This window comes from Vanellus vanellus (assembly GCF_965231255.1).
Source record: "Vanellus vanellus genome assembly, chromosome: Z".
Lineage (NCBI taxonomy): Eukaryota > Metazoa > Chordata > Aves > Charadriiformes > Charadriidae > Vanellus > Vanellus vanellus.
In genome coordinates, this window is record NC_138908.1 from 2,195,355 (window position 1) to 2,214,201 (window position 18,847).

Below are 18,847 nucleotides of genomic sequence, written 5' to 3' on the forward strand. Positions count from 1 at the left end.
AGATGGGTGGACCAGATGGCCGAGGTTGGTAGCAGCATCAACAACCCAGCTTCTATCTGCTGCCACCCTTTCGCGAAGCCCCTACAAGCTGCGAGCTACCGCGGCGAGTCTGACAGGCGGCGACTGGAGGAGTCGTCGTAACTCAATCATCTGTCTGCACCCCGAGACCCCGCTCCTCCCTAGTCTGGAGCTTCCTACAACTCCCGTCAACAGCAAGAAAAGTGGTGGGGTTTGAAAACTTGCAAGTACTTGCTCACCGATACATCTCAGACAGCGTTCAACGCCTCGCTCGGGCGCGACGGGGCACCGCTGGTGAAATGTCGGTCGTGCATCGCTGCGAGGGGTCATCCCTGCAGCGACTGCTGCTCTTCAGCGATGCGACACCGTCCCCAGTGGCTGCAAGGTCGGGCTGAAAGTCTGGCACCCAGCGCACGTTCCTGCAAGGAAACGTGCTCGAAGTGGTGGCTCGTGATTTGCCCGTGCTCGGGGCTGACGAGGGCCGTGAAAGCCTTTGTGAAAAGCTGAGCCCGGGCTAGCAAGTTTGGGGCACGAGGCTGAGAGCGCTCCCAGTTTCAAGCAGGAACACTTCTGATCCATGTAGATCTTGACCTTTCTTGATGCCGCAGCACTTTGCGCTTTCAGTCATGGGTCTAGATGGTTCTGATTAAGGTGCTTTACTAATTGTTTTGTTTTGCTTTGTTATTTTGTTATTTTAATTTATTTTAATTTTTATTTTATAATTTATTTTCTATTTTTTTTTTATTTTATATTTTATTTTATTACTTTATTCTACTTTATTTCATTATCTTACTTTACTTTATTTTATCTTACTTTATTTTATTCTGTTTTAAGCTAGGCACTCACATAGCTAACCAGTGCTTCAGAAATCCAGGTAAACCGAGAAAAAGCAGAGCTGTGACCTACAGCATAAGGTTTTACTGGCAAAGATGTACCAGCTAAGAGCTTGAAAAAACCCTTCGCCACCCCAGCCAAGATAACTATGTTAGCAAAACCTCTAGTGCAGGTTTTGCATAGCTATTCCAACAGAGGAATGCTCTTGCTGGCTGAGCTCATGTCATTTGGAGAGGTGATGCAGCCTCCTGCCAGAAAACCTCCTGCATCTCTATTAAGAGGATGCTGCTGACACAGACACATGGTAAAGCCAGAGCAGCAAAGGATCTTCTGCTGTGCCGGAGGTTCAGGCGCGATCGTACACTCGCAACATCTTCCACGACCAAAGTCCAAATTAACTGTGAACACACAATGAAATACGGTTTAGCAAACTGTGTATTTTTCAAATACGGTTTTCCTGGGGCTCATGTGCTGCCGTGGCCATACCCGCGCTACTTTTAAACAACCCGGCTCGAGTATCAGATGCTCTTCAGCATTAGTTGTGCCAAATACTGCACATGCTAATTTAGGCTGCTTCCTGGCAGCACAAATTGGCCCTTGTGGAGCTCCACATTTCTAAGACCGGACCGTTTTTGAGCTCGTATATTAGAGGCAAGCCAACATCTCCCTGCTGCAGTCAGCAGCACAGGAACATTAACAAACCCATCCGGCGTCACTTTCTGTTCCTGGTTGAGGTACGTGGAAGTTGTTGACCCTTCAGAACTTTATTTTCATGCCAATGAGACGTACAGAGATTTCCCCGGCTCAGATCTCCCAATTTTGGGACAGCAGACTGCTGCTGTCAGGAGGGAGTACCAACTGGCTGACTCCAGCTAGACCCAAGCTGCTCCAAACCTCCTTTCCTGACTGTCACTGCGGTTCTCCAGCAGCCCCAAGGCAAATATCTCGGCAGCTTTCACCGTTGAAGTATCTTGAGATGCATTACAAAAAGGGATTGGCTTTTGTTCACTTTAGTTGAGCTTTTGAAGGGAAGAGCTTTACCAAACCCTCTTGGCCAACGTACATTTTTGGTCTGCGAGGCAACCAAAAAGCTGAGGGACTTGAGTCTTTTTAGTCTAGAGAAAATAAGGCTGAGGGGAGATCTTATCACTGCTTATAAATACTCACAGGGCGGGTGCCGGGGGGATGGGAACAGTCGTCTTCCAGTGGTGCCCAGTGACAGGACAAGAGGGAACGGGCACAACCATGACGATGGGCAGTTCCATCTCACCCTGAGGAGGGACTTCTCTCCCGTGCGGGCGGCAGAGCACTGGCACAGCTGCCCAGAGAGGGGGGGAGTCTCCCCCTCTGGAGCCATTCCAAACCCGCCTGGAGGTGTCCTGTGCCACTGCTGGAGGTGCCCCTGCTCTGGCGGGGGGTGGCACTGGGGGAGCTCCAGAGGACCCTTCCCGCCCTGACCAGTCTGGGATTCTGGGATTCTGTGAAACTATCTGCAGAATGCCAACATTGTGTGCTCCAGACCGTGGAGGATGCCCCTTCCACCAGCTTGCTTTGGTTTGAGCTGTTGTGGGTGAGATGTAGTGGACCCATTTGAAGATCTTCACCCACACGGTACTGTACCAGTTTATGTTATGTGATGGCCTTTCTGTGGAACTGCCAGGCTTCGTTCGTACCCGACAGATTGCTGGGGGGTTTGTAAGAGAGCTGAGCCACCATCTCTGCCCGGGGTCCCATCGCACCTATTAGCCTGTGTTTGGGAACTTGGTGTTCTCCACGTTATTACAGGTCCTCGAAGGCTTTTCTCCTGTAAGTTCTCTGTTGCAAGACACTAGGGACAAGAGAAACAGGAGAATTGCATTATTAAGTTTAAAGTTTTAATAAAGCCAAAGCCTGAGGCTTTTATAGTAGAGCGCCGTGAGTTTTGTTTGCGTTGTTCACAAAATATTACCAGCGGAATTTTGTGTACAGGGTTTTTTTTTTCTGTTTTTTGACTGAGCTATGCATAAGGGAGATGACCCCTACCCTTTTTTAATCTTCAATTATTTTAGAATTAAGTATTTTTCTAATGATGATTGATTTTAAGAACTTATACCCCCAATATATAATTTATAACCCCGACTTGTACCCCCAGAATCTGTGATTCTGTAATATAAGGTGTGTGTGGAAATTTTCAGTAGAAGTTCTGCAACAGAAATTGGTTTACAGTGTGAACTGTGACAAGTCCTAGACTCCAGATGCTCTAAAGCAATCTGTTCTAATATGTTTGTGCATTATTATTACTGTTGCAGTGTGATTTATTGCTATAGAGAGCTATCACAGTTGTAGACGTAACATCCAGTAGATCTTTGAACAAAGTATCATAAAGTACTTGGCTGTGGTCGTTCTATGATTGTATCTCTGCAGATATTTTCTTTTGTCATTTAAAAACTGGGGTGCATCCGATGCTTTGTCTACTGCAAGGAGGGATTTTATCACATGTCTGTGAATTCATTTAGGGAAAATCATTCTTGTTGCTAATTGAAAATGGGAACTAGTTTAACTTTGGATTATTTATTATTTTTGCTATGTCCTGTTCTAGTGTAGTTGGTCTGTAATTCTAATCCCTAACAAATATTTTATGAAGACTTGAGGATCGAATTCTGTTTAAAGACGTGCAAAAAAATGAGAGTATTTCAGAAATTCTGGAATTCTATCCAGGAAGGAGTGAAAGGTCATGGGAATACCAGATTGACAAGCTCTCACTACAAATAAACAGAATTATATTCTTCATGGCAAAGGGGAGTCTTTCTCAACTGAGAAAAGGCATTAGCTCAAGTGCCGGTGCTCAGATAGATCAGCTGCTTGATTTGTCTGAGATCGAGTGAAAAGGCAGGTGAAGGGGATCTTGGATGACTGTAGACACGTACCAAGATCCAAGGAAAGCACCTGAAGTTACTAAGAAAGAATGACACATCCTTCCAAAAGCATTGAACACCAATTGCCCTCTCGAACACCATTCCTGGCACATGGTTTCTCCTCTCTTCACATCTACCACTGCTTTTACAAATATTTCAGAGTCCACCTGATCCTGTTTTGGTCCACCAGAATTTCTACTGCAAATTCGTTTCGCTTCTGGAAATCATTGAGGACATTTGGATGGGGCTTCCAGTTCAATTTCCTCTGAAAGGAATTCAGTTTGCACACTCCAAAACCTCTTGGAGGCTCCAACCAGGGTGAGGCAACTGGAGATGATGGAGGACTTCGGTCAAAGTTATGTTTGTGCCATGCCAAATGCTTATTGTAGACATGCCCATTCACACCCAGTGCATACCGTGTAAACACCACGCCACAACTGGAATTGCAGTGAAGGACAGGAGAAGTAGCCGAAAGTTTTTTTCAAAAGTTCAAGAGAAAGTAAAATTTGGGAATTTGGGGGCATTTTTTTTTTTAATCCATTTTTTCTCATTCCTAATTACAAGCAACTCAGAGGAGTAAGTATCCCCCATATCCCAAGTGGTGGAGGTTGATTTGACTGTCTGAGCCCATAAAAATAAGAGGCATGTTTTAACTTCCTTTGACCTTTCTCAGAAGTTTAAATTTTTAGCTATTCTAAATCTATTAGAACAGGTATAAAGAGTACGGAATCAATGCTACAGAGTTACTCCCACAGGCCATTTGCCTAAAGTCTAACTGGGGTACTCGTGGATTTTCATGTTTAAAGGATTAGACCTTTGAGTCACCTTTTAGCATGTTGATGCTTTCAGTTGACAAGAGTGCTGTGCTATCAAGTACATTATATACCAAAGACGTATTTTATCATTTACTCCTCATATAGATACATTAAATATATTGCGTGTGATTTATGTATGAGACCACGTTTTATACGTATACATTACAAATAATGAAGGTGTAAACCTTTTGTCATTATAAAGTTATGTTAATTGTGTAATATAAACTTACAGAGGATGTGACATTATAGACAGTTCGGTCATAGATCACTTATTAATTTGACAGATAAATGGGTAATTAATATATTTTAACTTAAAGAATGCATTTTTAGGGGCTTGTGAGTTCTTGCTTATGTAAGCGACAGAGTTGAATACTTGTGCAAATAGATAATTGATGTTTTCCCTTGCAAAGTGAAGGGACAAATTTTCAACCACTGGGATAGAGAGGACTTTCAGAAAGATGCCTGAGGACGTTCTAACTTCTTGCAGTGAACACTGGTCTACAACTTGCTGTTCTAAGGGAATCAAATATAAAGTAGCGATGACATGTGGTTGATAAATTACAAACCCAAATTTTACTGTGACTGCAAATAGGGAGCACAAAACCAGAGGTGAAATGGAAATGCGTGAATAGAAACGGTGATTGGGAAAGTCTGGAGGACCCATAGTGGTATATTAAGTGATGCAGTGATAAATGAGAACTGATTTACCTACCAGAAAAGTGCCAGTTTACCTACATCTGATGATATATTAATTATTGGAAGACGAAGAAGGAATGTAAGGCCAGAGTGAACAGAGCTGTAAGCCATCCCGTGAATGGGTGCAAAGAGGGATGACTTCCTGCAAAATCTGTTCAGCTAAAAATAATTTAAGATTTGAAAATGAGCATTGAGCAGGAAAATAAGTAATTCCTAGGCTGTGAAAACTTCCCGTCTATGGAATTTACTGATGTACAAAGACTATAAGGCACGAATGAACTCTAGACTAAATCCTTAGGTCTTTATTTGCAATTGTTGCTTCAGTAAAAAACACCATTTTCCTGAAGAAAAAAAAAATACAGTTTGTAATATTGTAAATAGTCTGTGGTCTATTAAATATCTTCAGTTTTAGCATGTCCATTTTAAGATATTGTACTGGCTTCATGGAATAAAACTAGTCCCGGAAAGTATAAATCATGCATCTTGTAGCACCCTTCCTTTGGCATTTGATGTTGTGTCACATTTGAATGGCAGCTGGGTGCTAAATTTGTGTTGAACGTTAATATATTTTACTGTAACAATTTTATTCTGCTCGCTTAATTTTTACAATTTATATGAATTCAAAACTGGTTTTAGGAGAGATAAACGTTCTAGTTCTGAGCAATCCATCCGTTGAATCTGAAGCGTTTGCCGAGTATTGAAGCTTCTGTGGCCAAAAGCGCACAGGCTGCTTGTATCTTCCTGCGGGATGAATTGCCACCCCTGATAAGAGGGTCTGCTGTTTGAGCATCTCCTAGATCTGTTCTCCTTGATTATTACTACCAGTTAGTGTCCCGTGGTAGCAGAGAACATGAGCCGTTGTGGTAGAAGCTGAGTGTCCTGGCTTTGACGTGCTCTGTTGTGACATTTCTGTGTCACTTAAAGATGGACATGTTAGACTTCTTGTTGAAGTGAAGGTTATACCCGTGATCCTTTCTCCACTCGATGTATTGTTCTTGTCTATTTTCTTTCCAAGCTGGCTCACAAGGGCATGGGTGCCTACTAAAACTTACTTCTTCTGGACTGGACGCAGAGAAATCTGTAACTGAAGCTCAGTCAATCCCTTCGATCCCTCTTTGCTGCTGCATCCATGAGCCCTTGTCCTGACCCCAGCACTGTGGCTGAGTTGTCAAAAAACCTTCGCGTTGTCAGCCTCAGTCTCTTTGCTGATCTTTGTGAAGAGAATGCCATTCTGCCGGCATCCACGAAGCCCAGCAGCAACCACCAGCAGCACGACGAGTAGTGTGTGTTATCCCCCGTGCCATGGATGACCTGAAAAGCAAAGACTGCGTGTACCCTGTGAAGAAAGAATAGGAAGAGATGGTGATCGGTGGGTGCCGGTTCTTCCACGAGCGTAGGGAAACTGGGAATAACAAACCCGGGCTAGGTCTAGAAAGGGAGAAGGGAACTGCACGTCTGTCTTCCCTTGTGATTTAAAGAAAAAGGTGACGTTCTTAGATGAACTGGGTGGCTAGTTTTCGAAACAGAAACGTGGGACACAATAGCTTGAGAAAAGACTGCTTTTCCAAAGCAGAGCAGATTTTTTTCCCCTTGCTGGTCATTAGCAGTGCTTGTGAAGACCAGCCCTTCATGGAGGAAGTCATGCTGGAACACAATGAGCTGGTGAGGATTTTAAGCTTCCCCCAGCATGTAATAACTCCAAGTAATTGGTAGGTACATGTGCTTCAAGGACAATGGCGGTTTTGCTCCTTTGCCCGTTTAAATCACAGTGTTCTGTGCAAGACGGTGCAGCCAAATGCATGCTGGAACGCACAGCACTAGTACAGGAATATTACTACGTATGGCACATTCCTAAAACTTACTCAATATACAGCAGATTTAGTGCAAGTTGGGCGGGTGTGGCTTACAGGTCTTGTTTTTAGGTAACGTCTCTTTCAGAGAACCTTTTTTTCTGGTAGGATTGCTGACCCACTCTTATTGCTCTTACATGGAACGGAGGGTCCAGTCACCCAACCGCACTGCAGGCGGTGCTGGGTGTAGGAGAAGCCTGGCAACACAACCTCCTGACAGCCTCACAGGACCTGCAGCCCTTCAGCAGAAGGTCCTTCTGCAGATGCTGTCCTGTTTAGGGAAGGAGGGTGATGCTACCTGACCTGTTATGTGAAGGTAAAGCAGTTGGATCGTTGCTGGTGGCTGGTAAGAGAAAGGACTAGCTGCAACCCTCCCAAAGGCACCCTGGCTTTCCCCTGCAGTCAAAGGGGTCATCTCATGACGATAGCTCTGCCTGATAAAGGGGACAGTAAAGCTGTGGTCCAAAAGCCAGTATTTTCAGGTATTTGGCAGATCTGAACCATGTTTGGGACCTGGTGTAATTGCAAAGAAAATAGAATAGAGTGGAGTAGAGTAGAGTGGAGTAGAGTAGAGTGGAGTGGAGTAGAGTAGAGTAGAGCGGAATGGAATGGAATGGAATGGAACAGAATAGAATAGAATAGAATAGAATAGAATAGAATAGAATAGAATAGAATAGAATAGAATAGAATAGAATATTGCAGATGAAATATTCATAATGAGTCCAGGAGTCCAGGTTCTGCTGAACCAGGCTGGTCGAAGGTCTGAGTGACTCAACCTTTTGGGAGACAAAGCATTTATCGGTGCTTTAGATGTCCATACCAGTTTGGGGAGGGGGATTGTAACATAAATAAAAACCTTTGTTTTGGGGCTCCACCTTCCTCTGGAGCTCAGGGTTTTCATCCCCAGTTTAGCAGAACCACAGCCTTAAGATCATCCTGAGAGATTCACTGTTCTTGTGTACAGTTTCATAATGGAGGGAGTTTTGGCATCTTTATATTTACAGTGAAATTTAGTGCTCAGTATCAGATGTTTGGCTGAAAATGTCAGTATCGTGTTACAGCTGAAAGCAGCTCACCCCTCTTACAATACATGCTATTTTGTCCTAAATGTGTGATTTTTGTCCCACGTGCACATACATGTCATGTCCCATCCTCCAAAAATTCTGAATATTAAGTGTGCCCCACAGGAGGGTAAATGATGAAAAAAACCCAGTATTTATGGAAAGGCTTCAGAAGAAGAAAGATTACTCTTAAGAATTTCCTCATATGTTCTTGCCCAAGGTGTCCTAATCTCAGCTGAATTCCTGAGTCATGTAATACTGACATTAGCAACAGGGGGGCACTGGGGAAGGTGGGCGCCTGGTTTTGTCTGGAACGGGGAGCTCTGCGTTGGCATTACTCGGCCAATAGTGGTGAATATTTTTCCCTTAGAATATTAATTCAGTTACACTGATTTTAGAATACACATAAAACCATAGAATGGTTTAGGTTGGAAGGGACCTTAAAGATGATCTAGATCCAACCCCTCTGCCATAGGCACATAATGTAAGTGAAAAAAAAAAGGCAAGATGTGATTAATTCAGAATATCATACTGCGGTTATGGAGAACTGGAAGCGAGAGTGTTTGGTCAGAAGGGTTTGTGTGTGTGGTATTTTGGAGGAACCAGCGGATAGTTTGCGTGAGGTATGGATAAATGCAGCTTTTCTATCAAAAATCTGTATCGAGGTGTTTATTTTGAAGTTTCTGATGGAAAATATAGTTCACATGCCCATTGTAAAAGTATCTTTCAGAGCAATGTTTTCGGAGGGGCAGCTTGTACGCTGGTACGCAGTTACCAGGGCATGAACAAAGAATGCCTGGTTTCAGAAATGTTGTGTGTGTTGCCATTTACACAAAAGGAAGCTGAAAGAAAAAACCAAAAAAAAACCAAAAAACATTTAGTTTAGTGCGACATACCCGGTGATAAAGACACTAGTTGCGAAATGCTGGTTTTATAAGTATAATTCATTATACTTTCTTTGATCCAGTGTTACAAATTAGGGTCACTCGTGTCAGGAGATTAAAACCTTTTTGTCTCTCTTTGATATCAAACTATTCTTCCCCCGTCCCTTTTATCTTGCAGAGCAGCGCTGAATTCCACAGCATCTTTGTCAGTTCACTCGTGTTATTTGCAGCAATCATTTAATTGGTTTTAGAACTAATATTATTTAGTCATACTGTCATTTGCAACACCAGAGGCTCTTTAATACCCTAAAAATGTTGAGAGGCTCCAGTGTTAGCGGGGTAAGCATATGTATAGGAGAGACCACAAAGAATTTTGGGACCATGGTGGGAGTGCAAGGTAGCTAAATTGGATAGAAAAAGGAAAAAAAAAAAAAAAAACCATACAAGTCAAAGTAAGATTGTACATCAGAAAAACTACAGCAATCTACTGAAAATTAGTAGATGATAGTCATGAGTAGCTTACAGTGAACCACGGGTACCAGCTTCCCTGAAGGACAGAAATAGGAACTTGGAGAAGCTTGTAAAAGGTGTCCTCAGGGAATCTTCCATTTTTTCACTATGATACCTTTAATCCTAGAATTGTCAAGCCACATGGAAAATAATAGGACTGAATAGTTCAGTCAGTTAAAAGTTAGTATTATTTCTTTTATCAAAAAATATTAGGTCCTTCTGTGTTTCTGGAGCTGCTAGGATTTGTATAAACTTTAAAACAAGTGAAGTCAAGTATTGAACTCGTATTGCTCTTTCTTTTTTAATTTAAGATCATTATCTGTGACTAAGCAGACGCTATTCAATAGAAAGAAAGAACTTAAAGCCAATATTTTTTAACAGATGATTCAACGAGAGGCAGAAGTAAAGAATAAGGTAACTGCTGTGGCGTTGACAGACTCTGTTCACAATGTGTGGCATCAAGAAGTTGGGAAAACTATTCGAGAGTGGATGCGAGAGGTGAGGCCAGGTTTTTTTAAAGAGTTGGGGTATATACGTCTGTATGTGGCTGTATAAACATGTCTTTATCTGCTGACCTCTTCCATTTCTTTAGGGTATGAAAGACAGCACATTACAGGAGCGCGGAAATTGTGTGCCCATACCAGCCCCTAAAATAACCAAGATTAAAGCCGTTTCTGAACTTCAAAGATAGCAGTCAAAGTAATAAGAATCAAGTCCGGTCTTTCTTCCCGCTGCAGATACAGCAATACAGACGCGCACACGGAGGCAGCCCGCACGCTGCCGGTATCTGGAGCAGAGTCCTGGGCGCACCCCGCGCTCCTGGCTTGATCTGGCCATGCTGGGAAAAGCCCCTCGAAGCTCTCCGTGGCTCAGTTTGATGATTCGTGCGGCTGGCACGACATCCTTTCTCTCAGCCCTTTGACGAGATGTAATTACTTCTCAAGCGCTCTGAAGTTTTCTGATGGAAAGGGGGAGTGTTTGCTGCTGCACGAGCACCAACGGGTGGTTGGTCCAGAAAGATCTGGTGTCAGTTCATGGCCCGCATCACCAAGTTCTACCTTTGGGTGAAGGATGATGCCATGCGTTCGTTATTCTTTCAATACTCTATGGGGTTGCTGAGATTTTAAGAATCATATTTTTTTAAAGCGAGACCAACTAAACTTCCATTCATGAGTCTCTTCCTCACCAGATCAGGCTCATGTCTGTGCTTTCTGCGTTCCCGTTGCAGAGCATTAAAACAATAGGTGCACGTGGCAAACTTAAACTGGCTGCATCCCGAACTTTTTGTTAGACTTGACTTTTTCCCGTGGATGTAGTGAAACTTTCTGTATAGGCTGCCTATTCCTGACTTAACCTCACAGTTTTATAGGCCGTGACTGATGGGAATAGAGAATCACCTGGGATGCAGCCTGACAGCTCTGACTTAAATGTTAAAAATATAAAGAATGGTAACCCCTACAGGCTCTGTCAGAAAAATCCCCATTTTCTTTATGGGAAATCAAAACCTTAAAATATATGTTATGTAGTAAAACTGAAATTTTAAATCCTGTAATTTGAATCTGACAACTCCATTTTTCTTTAAGCATTTAGTCTGAATAAGACAAGTGCATTACCTTTAATTTCATTTGCAGAAAGTAGATCTTAAAGAATAAGTTAAATGATTAATGGCCTAAAAAGTGGATGGAGTGTCATAACTTACATTAGCATTGAAAATCTCCTATAAGAAAGAAGAATTTTACATATGTGAAGTGTGGCTGAGTGGTATTAAGACTAGCATATCACCTGGATATCTCTTACTTTAATCAGGTTTAAGGCTACTGGTAAAATGAATAATAATTAAAATATACACCTAATCGCTGCCTGTCTGTAGGGCTAATTGCTGTCATTGAAAGAATGAATTGTTAAAAAAGTAATTCTTCATTGGAGCTATCTCTCCTGTATCATTGGTGGCCTATTTTTAGTACCTATAGAAGTCATGATTTTTGAATTTATTAGGAGCTGTGATGAATGATAAAACAAATCATCCATTTACATATCTTGACACTGCTTTCGAGAATACTTATTTCTTACAGGCAAGTGTCACATTGTATATAAAAGCTGGTTAATTGTGTGCTAATCTTCTGTATTATCTCCAGCTCTCTGATGTAGTGTTCTATCAGTAGTTAATATTAATTTTACTTATTTCAAATGAATGTAATACTTCATAAAAATTCTACTTCTTTTATAATTTCTACCATCTTACATTTGCAATTTCACATTCAGCTGTTAATTAAAATTATACATGCAAATTGTAAAATGTATAATGCTTTACTACTTTAAACCTTAAAGCCTTTGTGAAATACTTCCATTTTAACCATTTTTTACTAAAAAAGTTACATTACTGGGTAGTGTGTTTGTTTTCTTTTTTTTTTTTCCATCGAGTTCAATAGTTTCATTGATCTACTGTTTCTTACAAAAATCTGCCATGCTTTGTGAACTTCACTTTCTAATCTCATACAGCAACCCTTCCTTTATGTTGTTCCTGCTCTCCCTGGTCCCAGAACAGTAGGGTTGCCTTGACAAATCTATTCAAAAGCCATTCCTCGCCCTTTATTGGTGGGGACTGAAGCCTTTGAAATTCTCTCCTCACTGCAACACAGCTGACATCTTCTTCCAGACAGAATGAATTAAGGAAATACAATAAGACACTTGATCTACCAGTCAAGGATCTTTCCACAGTGAGGACGGACTCCATGGTGCACAACTAGGGCAGCAAGCATCTACAAATACACAATACACGCTTGTTTACCCGAATAGCAATCATCCATTTTTACAATCATGATTGATGGGATGATTTTTTAGGAATCTGTCGGAAAATTCATTGGGTCTTTCCAAAAAGTTGTGTGGGGTTTGGTTTTGGTTTGTTTTTTTGTTTGTTTTTTTTTCCCTTTTCCTCATAATGAAGTTAATCAGGTTTTCAGAAAGGGAAAACTCAGATTTGTAATAAGGGAGGCCATGTAGATCTCGTAGTTCAGATGGCAACCCTATTACAAATGCAGTTACTTTATAATTAAATCTTCAATTCACTAGATTTGGTGTGGTTTCAGCGTATTTTACTAAAAACATATTATTTGATACTTTCATTCATAGACTTTTCTGAATAGATAGCATTTGGAGCAAAACATTTAAAAAATTCATGGTGAATTCATCCTACTCAGAAGTTCAGGAATGAAAGGTAAATGTAAATGCTTCCTGAACGTAATTCCCCAAAGACCAATATTTACATTCTTAAATGCTCATACCCAATTCATCTCAGCTGTATTTCCAATCATTTGAATATTAGTCTGCTATCTTGATGGCTTTCATTCAGTTATAATCTGTTGTTTTGTGATTTCACAACCATTCTTTCCACAGTGTGCTCCCATCAAAACACCCTGAAAATTTCTGATTTCTTAATGTTGGCGCGGGAGCCGGCTCCGTGTTTATATCAACACCTATTTAACAACTACAGAAAGGAGAAGATTAAAACGCGCGGTGGATAATTTGGGCACTGGTTGGTCCAAGCACCTACTTTAGTCCACCGGCACTCGAAGTAGCACTTAAAGACATGCTGTTTAAGCACATTGCAAATTATGGTCTTACTCTTTTTGCTTCTTTAGAAAGAAACTACAACATTTCGGCGCCCGTCGGTGTGAATAAGCGAGCGCAGTTTACCTTCCAGTCCCTCTCGGGGCTGCTATGTAAATTAGTATTTTGAGGTGATCATTGTCCTTACTTACAAAGTCTGTATTTATTTTTGCTCTTGAGATTTTGGCTTACCCGGCAATCGCCGGTCTTCTCTTACAGAACTGCTGCAACTGGGTGTCCAGCTCCGAGCCCCTGGACACTTCGGTGGAGTCCATGCTGCCCGACTGCCCCCGCGTCTCTGCAGGTACGTGGGTTTGTTCGCAGAAAAAAAACCAGCGGACGCGTTCGTGCCCAGGAGCAGCTCGGTTATTTAAAAACGCATTTGCTTCTCAACGCGTTTTAACCCTTCTCGCAGCAAGATATGGTTGCCAGCATAAGGATGCTGCTGTTCTTCGCAGCCTGCTGTTAATTGTTGGGGTTTTTTTTTTTTTGCTTTGTGTGGGATTTAAGTTCTGTTGTCTACTCGTAGCTTGTATTTTTCTAGGCGTCTTTTCTCTTTGGCTTTAAGTAACTGGTGACATTGCAGGTAGGAGCTTAAGAAGAGTAATAGCGATAATGAAAACTGGGAAATTTACCAGAGATCCTTGAATAAATATCCGATTTTATGTAGGCAAGAAGGTTTTAAAGGAGTACGTTAATGAAAGGTACAGCTAAGTGAGATAAGATGCTTTCCTGAATCCTCATCAACACAAGTCTAGTTTAGGTAGCAAATTGTTTATAGTGTCCAAGAATCTTGACCTGAGATTTCTGTTGTTTTGGAAATACTCAGCTACACTCTTTCATTAATGAATCATGAATCATAAATCACGAGGAGCACATGAAATAATACACAGAGACTTTTGTTAATGTGTAATAATTCCAGAAAGTAGACATAGTTGTCAACGTAACAGGAAAAATCTCAAATCTCTGTAGGAAAGTAATCTAAAATACATAAAGCTGTTACTGAACTTTCATGTTTGATTATCAGATTTCCTAAAAGCCATAGGTAGCGTATTTCTGTAGAATATAAAATCAGGTTCAAAGGAAGACACAGCCTATACAATATTAATTTAAAAGCTGGAACAGTGTTTGACCTTGCTCCGTGAGACGCAGTTGTTCGTTTGACAAGTTAGAGATTCATATCTGCCTGGATTTGTGGGGTTGTTAATGAGACCTAACCTTGCAGATGAAATTTGGTTTACTGCAGGGTATTTTTTAAGGCCTGGAAAATTTAGCGGTACTTTGTTTGAGAGCTCACAACAACCAGAGACCTGTAATCACATTTCTGCTGTGGGTTGGGATCTAACCATGCGGATCATCAGCTCCGTACAGACGCAGTGCAGTCGCATTGACGTTGCTCTTCAGTGCTTAGGGAAATGAAATATTACTAAAATTTTCATAGATCCAACGTTCGTTTACCAACTTTTTGCTCCTTTAGGGGAGGGTACTGCAGCTTAAGAGAAAAAATCTGTTCAGTGGTAGAGCTCTTTACAACAGGCTTAATTTTCAGTCTCTGGCGTCTGTGTTGCTGTTGCGCAAGAGCGCGTGCTACGGAGGTCATTTTAGTCAGGGAAATAAGGGCTTGGGTAGCAACCAGTCCGTATTTACAGTACAGTTGCCAATACCGAAGATCCTCCGTATGGGCTTCTCTTTCTTTGTATTCATCCGATGTAAATAATGCAAAAGGTATTCTAGACAAGAAATCCTAAGTGCTATCTAAAAAACAGACTGATGCTTTAATAGGGGTGTGAATAAGTCTTAACTTTACTTTTCTGTTGATGATGGGTCATAGTGGGCATAACTTTTATACTCCACTTAATGAACTGCCAGCTACACTGAAGTCCTTGGCAGAAGAATTAATTTAAATGGGGTAGGATTTCAGCCAGTAAAAGCTGTAAAAGCAAAAGCTGGCTGTTGGTGTTTCGTGCATACATACAGTGCCACTAGATTAAGATTACTGATGGTCTAGAAGTTCTTGTCAGAGATTTTGGACAAGATTTAAGTGGAAGCTAACTGTTTCCAGCTTGGTTCTTTATAATATAAAGACTGTTTAAAAATAGTATGGCTTTATGTGACTACTGCTGAATTATCAATTTGCTCTTATATTTTTGTTTATATTTATTGTACTCATGTCTTATATGGACAACTGTAAGACATTTACAGAGGAACAGGTGAATAAGTCCTACAGCGTGTTTATGTGAGCAGTGACATAAGCCTGCATTGGGGTGATCTGTAGTAAATTTATGAAATGCTATTAGATGTAGGAGCATTAGTATTTAATGTGAGAGATTTTATTTCGCTCGTTTCCTGAGAATTGCAGTACTGAAATAGCCCACATTCAAATACTGGCAGCATTGCCCTTGGTATTTCAATGAATGACAGTGAGAGCGATCAGAGCAACGAGACAGAGATTTTTTTTAAATAAGCCTTTTGCAGAAGGAGGATTCACTTCTCTTTTCTGCTTGGAACCCCGTATTTTATCTGTGTTTGCACGGAGAAGTAAGTTTGGGAATAACTGCCTCTCGGTCACATAGCCTGAGCCAGCTTTTCCAAAAAGCTGGTCTGATATTCCACCATTCAGCGCACTGGGATTTACAGGAAACCCCAGTTTATTTGTGAGCCTACTTCAGATTATGTCACAGTCTCGTGCTTGCATTTCCCTTAAAAATCACTAGAGAGAGAGAAATATGTGGCTATCAAACTGGAAAAACAGCTTGTATTTCTAGATAGAGTTGTTCAAGCTTTTGATTAGAGCATTATTAAGTAATTAATATGTTTGCCATAATTCATTCATGTCTTAGTTACAAAAAGGAATGAATGCACTTTAATAATTAAACGTTGTGGGCCTGAGAGCAATAACAATACAGGAAAAGCAAGCCATAATAAAACCATAATAAATCCTGTCCTTATGGCAAAAGGTGGGGTACGGCAAAGGTCCCACCTACATGGTCTTTCCACCACGTCTCAAGTATTTGGTTGCATGTTTATGTCATAGTTTAACGTCTTCCTGTGACAGGTTATCGTCACACCAATGGTCCTCCAAAATTTCCCATTTAACATAGTTGTCCTGTGTGGTATATGTAATCCTAAAAAGCCTCCCGTGCTGTGTTGAGAGACGTACGTCCCAGCTCAAACGTCTTCCATCGGACGTGGAGCTCTTGTTGAGGCTGACTGTCCAACACTACCCATCTTGTTACCCTTCCCATATTTATCCAAGAACAAGGCGTTCTTCCCCATTAGAGAAGAGTCCACCACTGTCCCTCTGCCATTTATCTTTGACCGGGCAGGGCTGTCCAGCATCATTCCCCTCTGCTCCTCCTCTGGCTCACAGCCCTCTCTGGCTTCCAGAGTTTCCATTGCACAGGTAAGGTCCTTGGCTGTGACACTGTCACCTCATTGTCCTGGAGGAGCCCTCTGTCAGCCTCCAGACTTCCGTCTATGTTAAAAAAACTATCATCTCCTACCCTCTTCACTTTCAGCCATCATTAAGGACCTCAGACCTGAGGTCATCTGCCTCAGTCTTAATTCACCTTCCTAATGGCATCAAACCAGAAGACCTTTTTTCTGTCTCAGAGGAGATGGATCCATTCCCTGTCTATCATCTAAGACATAAGCAAATGTAGGGTGGAGAAAGGTGAAGACTTTAAAAGCAGCCCATACATTAAAGATTATCACACAAAATGGAGTAGGGGTGGGAGTCTTACTGGTTAGGAGATCGGAGGTCAACTTGTAATTTGACACAGACAATGGACAGACGTTTTAAAGACAGGTTGTATCGTGTTACTGGTGACTGTAGTTGTAGCTCGCTTCATGTGCCTGAGACCTTAGGGAGTTCACAAGACCTTTAAGAAACCATCCTACTGGAGCATCTGCTGGGTGGGAATGCCTGAAAGTGAGGATGGGAGAAAGCAGAGCCGTGGAACTGTGTCCATCTCTACTGCTGTTCGGGAATTAAATTACTTTGATTTGAGGGTAGGGGCCTGAACATTACCCCTGGAAAGGCATTGCAGTAAATTTTGCCAGGTAAACATGGCCTTTGTTTTCCTGAATACGAGTATTTTGGAGTGCCTCGTGGGGAACACCTTAGTGTTTGGATAAGATACATTCCTCAGTTCTTGTGTTTCTGCCAGTGAAAGCTTTTTATTTAGGAGAGAAGATTAAACTTTGCAGTATTTTGCCAAAGTGGGTATGCACCAACACTCATTTACATAATCAAATAAAAAGAAGTTATTGTAACATTAGTAAAATGAATTCCCTAATCAAATCCTTTTAAAGCCTTTCTAGTTGACCCCCAAAATCACTAGTTATTCTTTTAACAGTTGCAGCCATTGTAGTTAAAACATTGTAAAATAAGGAAATTATAACATCAAAAGACAAACAAGATGACACAATGGAATGAAACGTTGACAGTAATCAAGAAAAGCTCTATTCACGGAAGAGCCTAGACTTGAATATATGTCTCTGTAATAAGGAAAAAAAGTGCAAGAATTAATTCATGTAGCTGAATAAAGTGATCTCAGGCTGGTGGAAGAAAAACAAACTCTTAATTTCTGGGGACAGGTATGACCAGTGCTGGTGGTGCTCTGAACAGGATCCTGAGTGAGTCCTCAGTATTCCCTGGTACCAGACATCAAAGTTGGCTCAGTATAGTATATAAAACATTTAATTTCATTCAGGCAAACCAACCAAAACTTTTTTTTTTTTTAAATTTTGAATTCAGAATTTCTAACAGACTACTGCAGGTGTTTGGTTTTTTTATAGAGAAATAAATAGACGGGACAAAATGGCTTCACAGAACGGTTGTGATGTGAAGGCACCTTTGGAGATCATCTGGTCCAACTCCTGCTCCAGCAGGGCCACTTGGAGGCAGTTGTCCAGGACTATGTCCAGCCTTCCCTAAGCTCCATTGCATGTCAGTAAAGAAACCATGGTCATGGTAATTAATATTCATGTAAGGTTGTGGGAGTTTTGTTGGTATACTTTCCCTAACTTCCAAAAGACCCCAGAGAGTCATGCCGTAACCATGTGGCGTGCCGGATCGTTGTGTAGGGTTTAAGTCCCTACATAGGTGAGTATGGAGTGGAGACAGTGGTAGTTGTCCAAACTCAGGTAGGACATGTGTCAGCACCAAAAGGGGGTCCTTCACATTGCACAGAGGTTCAGAAAGTGGTTGTTTTCCTGCTTTGCCTTCTCAGATACTTTTAACTGGGAGAGGGGAAGAGGGGCTGGTGGTTGATTCTGATGGAGCTTGTCCCAGCGAGGGAGCAGGGTTGTCATCCATCGCACCCCTGGGCGAAAACACCACCAAAAGTGTTCCTGAGTATGTTAAACACACACTAGGTACTTTAAGGCTTGGGGGATTTTTTTAAGAGATATTTTTCGCTATGCACATAAGAGACTTGGAGTTCAAAACAAATGAAAGATGAGATTCTGCAGAGCTCACTGAAAAACAGGGAAAAGCTTGTTACCTGCTGTTTTTGAGTCCTTGGCATAGCTTGATTTAATATCAAGACAAGAATATGGTACTAAACAGTCCCCTCGAGACTGCTGCTTTGTGCTAAGTAATAGAATAGCATCAATAATCCTTCCGTGGGGCTACAGTAAATTTAAGCAAAGTTATTCTGGACTGTTAGATCTTCT

At 41.5% G+C, this 18,847-nt stretch overlaps 1 protein-coding gene across 5 annotated transcripts in view; it reads left to right on the forward strand.

The window, feature by feature from the left end:
• ARB2A (ARB2 cotranscriptional regulator A) overlaps window positions 1-18,847 on the forward strand; it is a 273,602-nt gene that overhangs the window by 184,066 nt on the left and 70,689 nt on the right. For 4 of the 5 annotated variants that reach the window (XM_082497496.1, XM_082497499.1, XM_082497500.1 and 1 more), the window contains 2 exons: window positions 9,944-10,060; window positions 13,388-13,472. In XM_082497496.1, the coding sequence (XP_082353622.1) occupies window positions 9,944-10,060; window positions 13,388-13,472 (202 nt within the window). The remainder of the gene's footprint in view (window positions 1-9,943; window positions 10,061-13,387; window positions 13,473-18,847) is intronic. The other variant, XM_082497498.1, reaches the window with a different exon arrangement.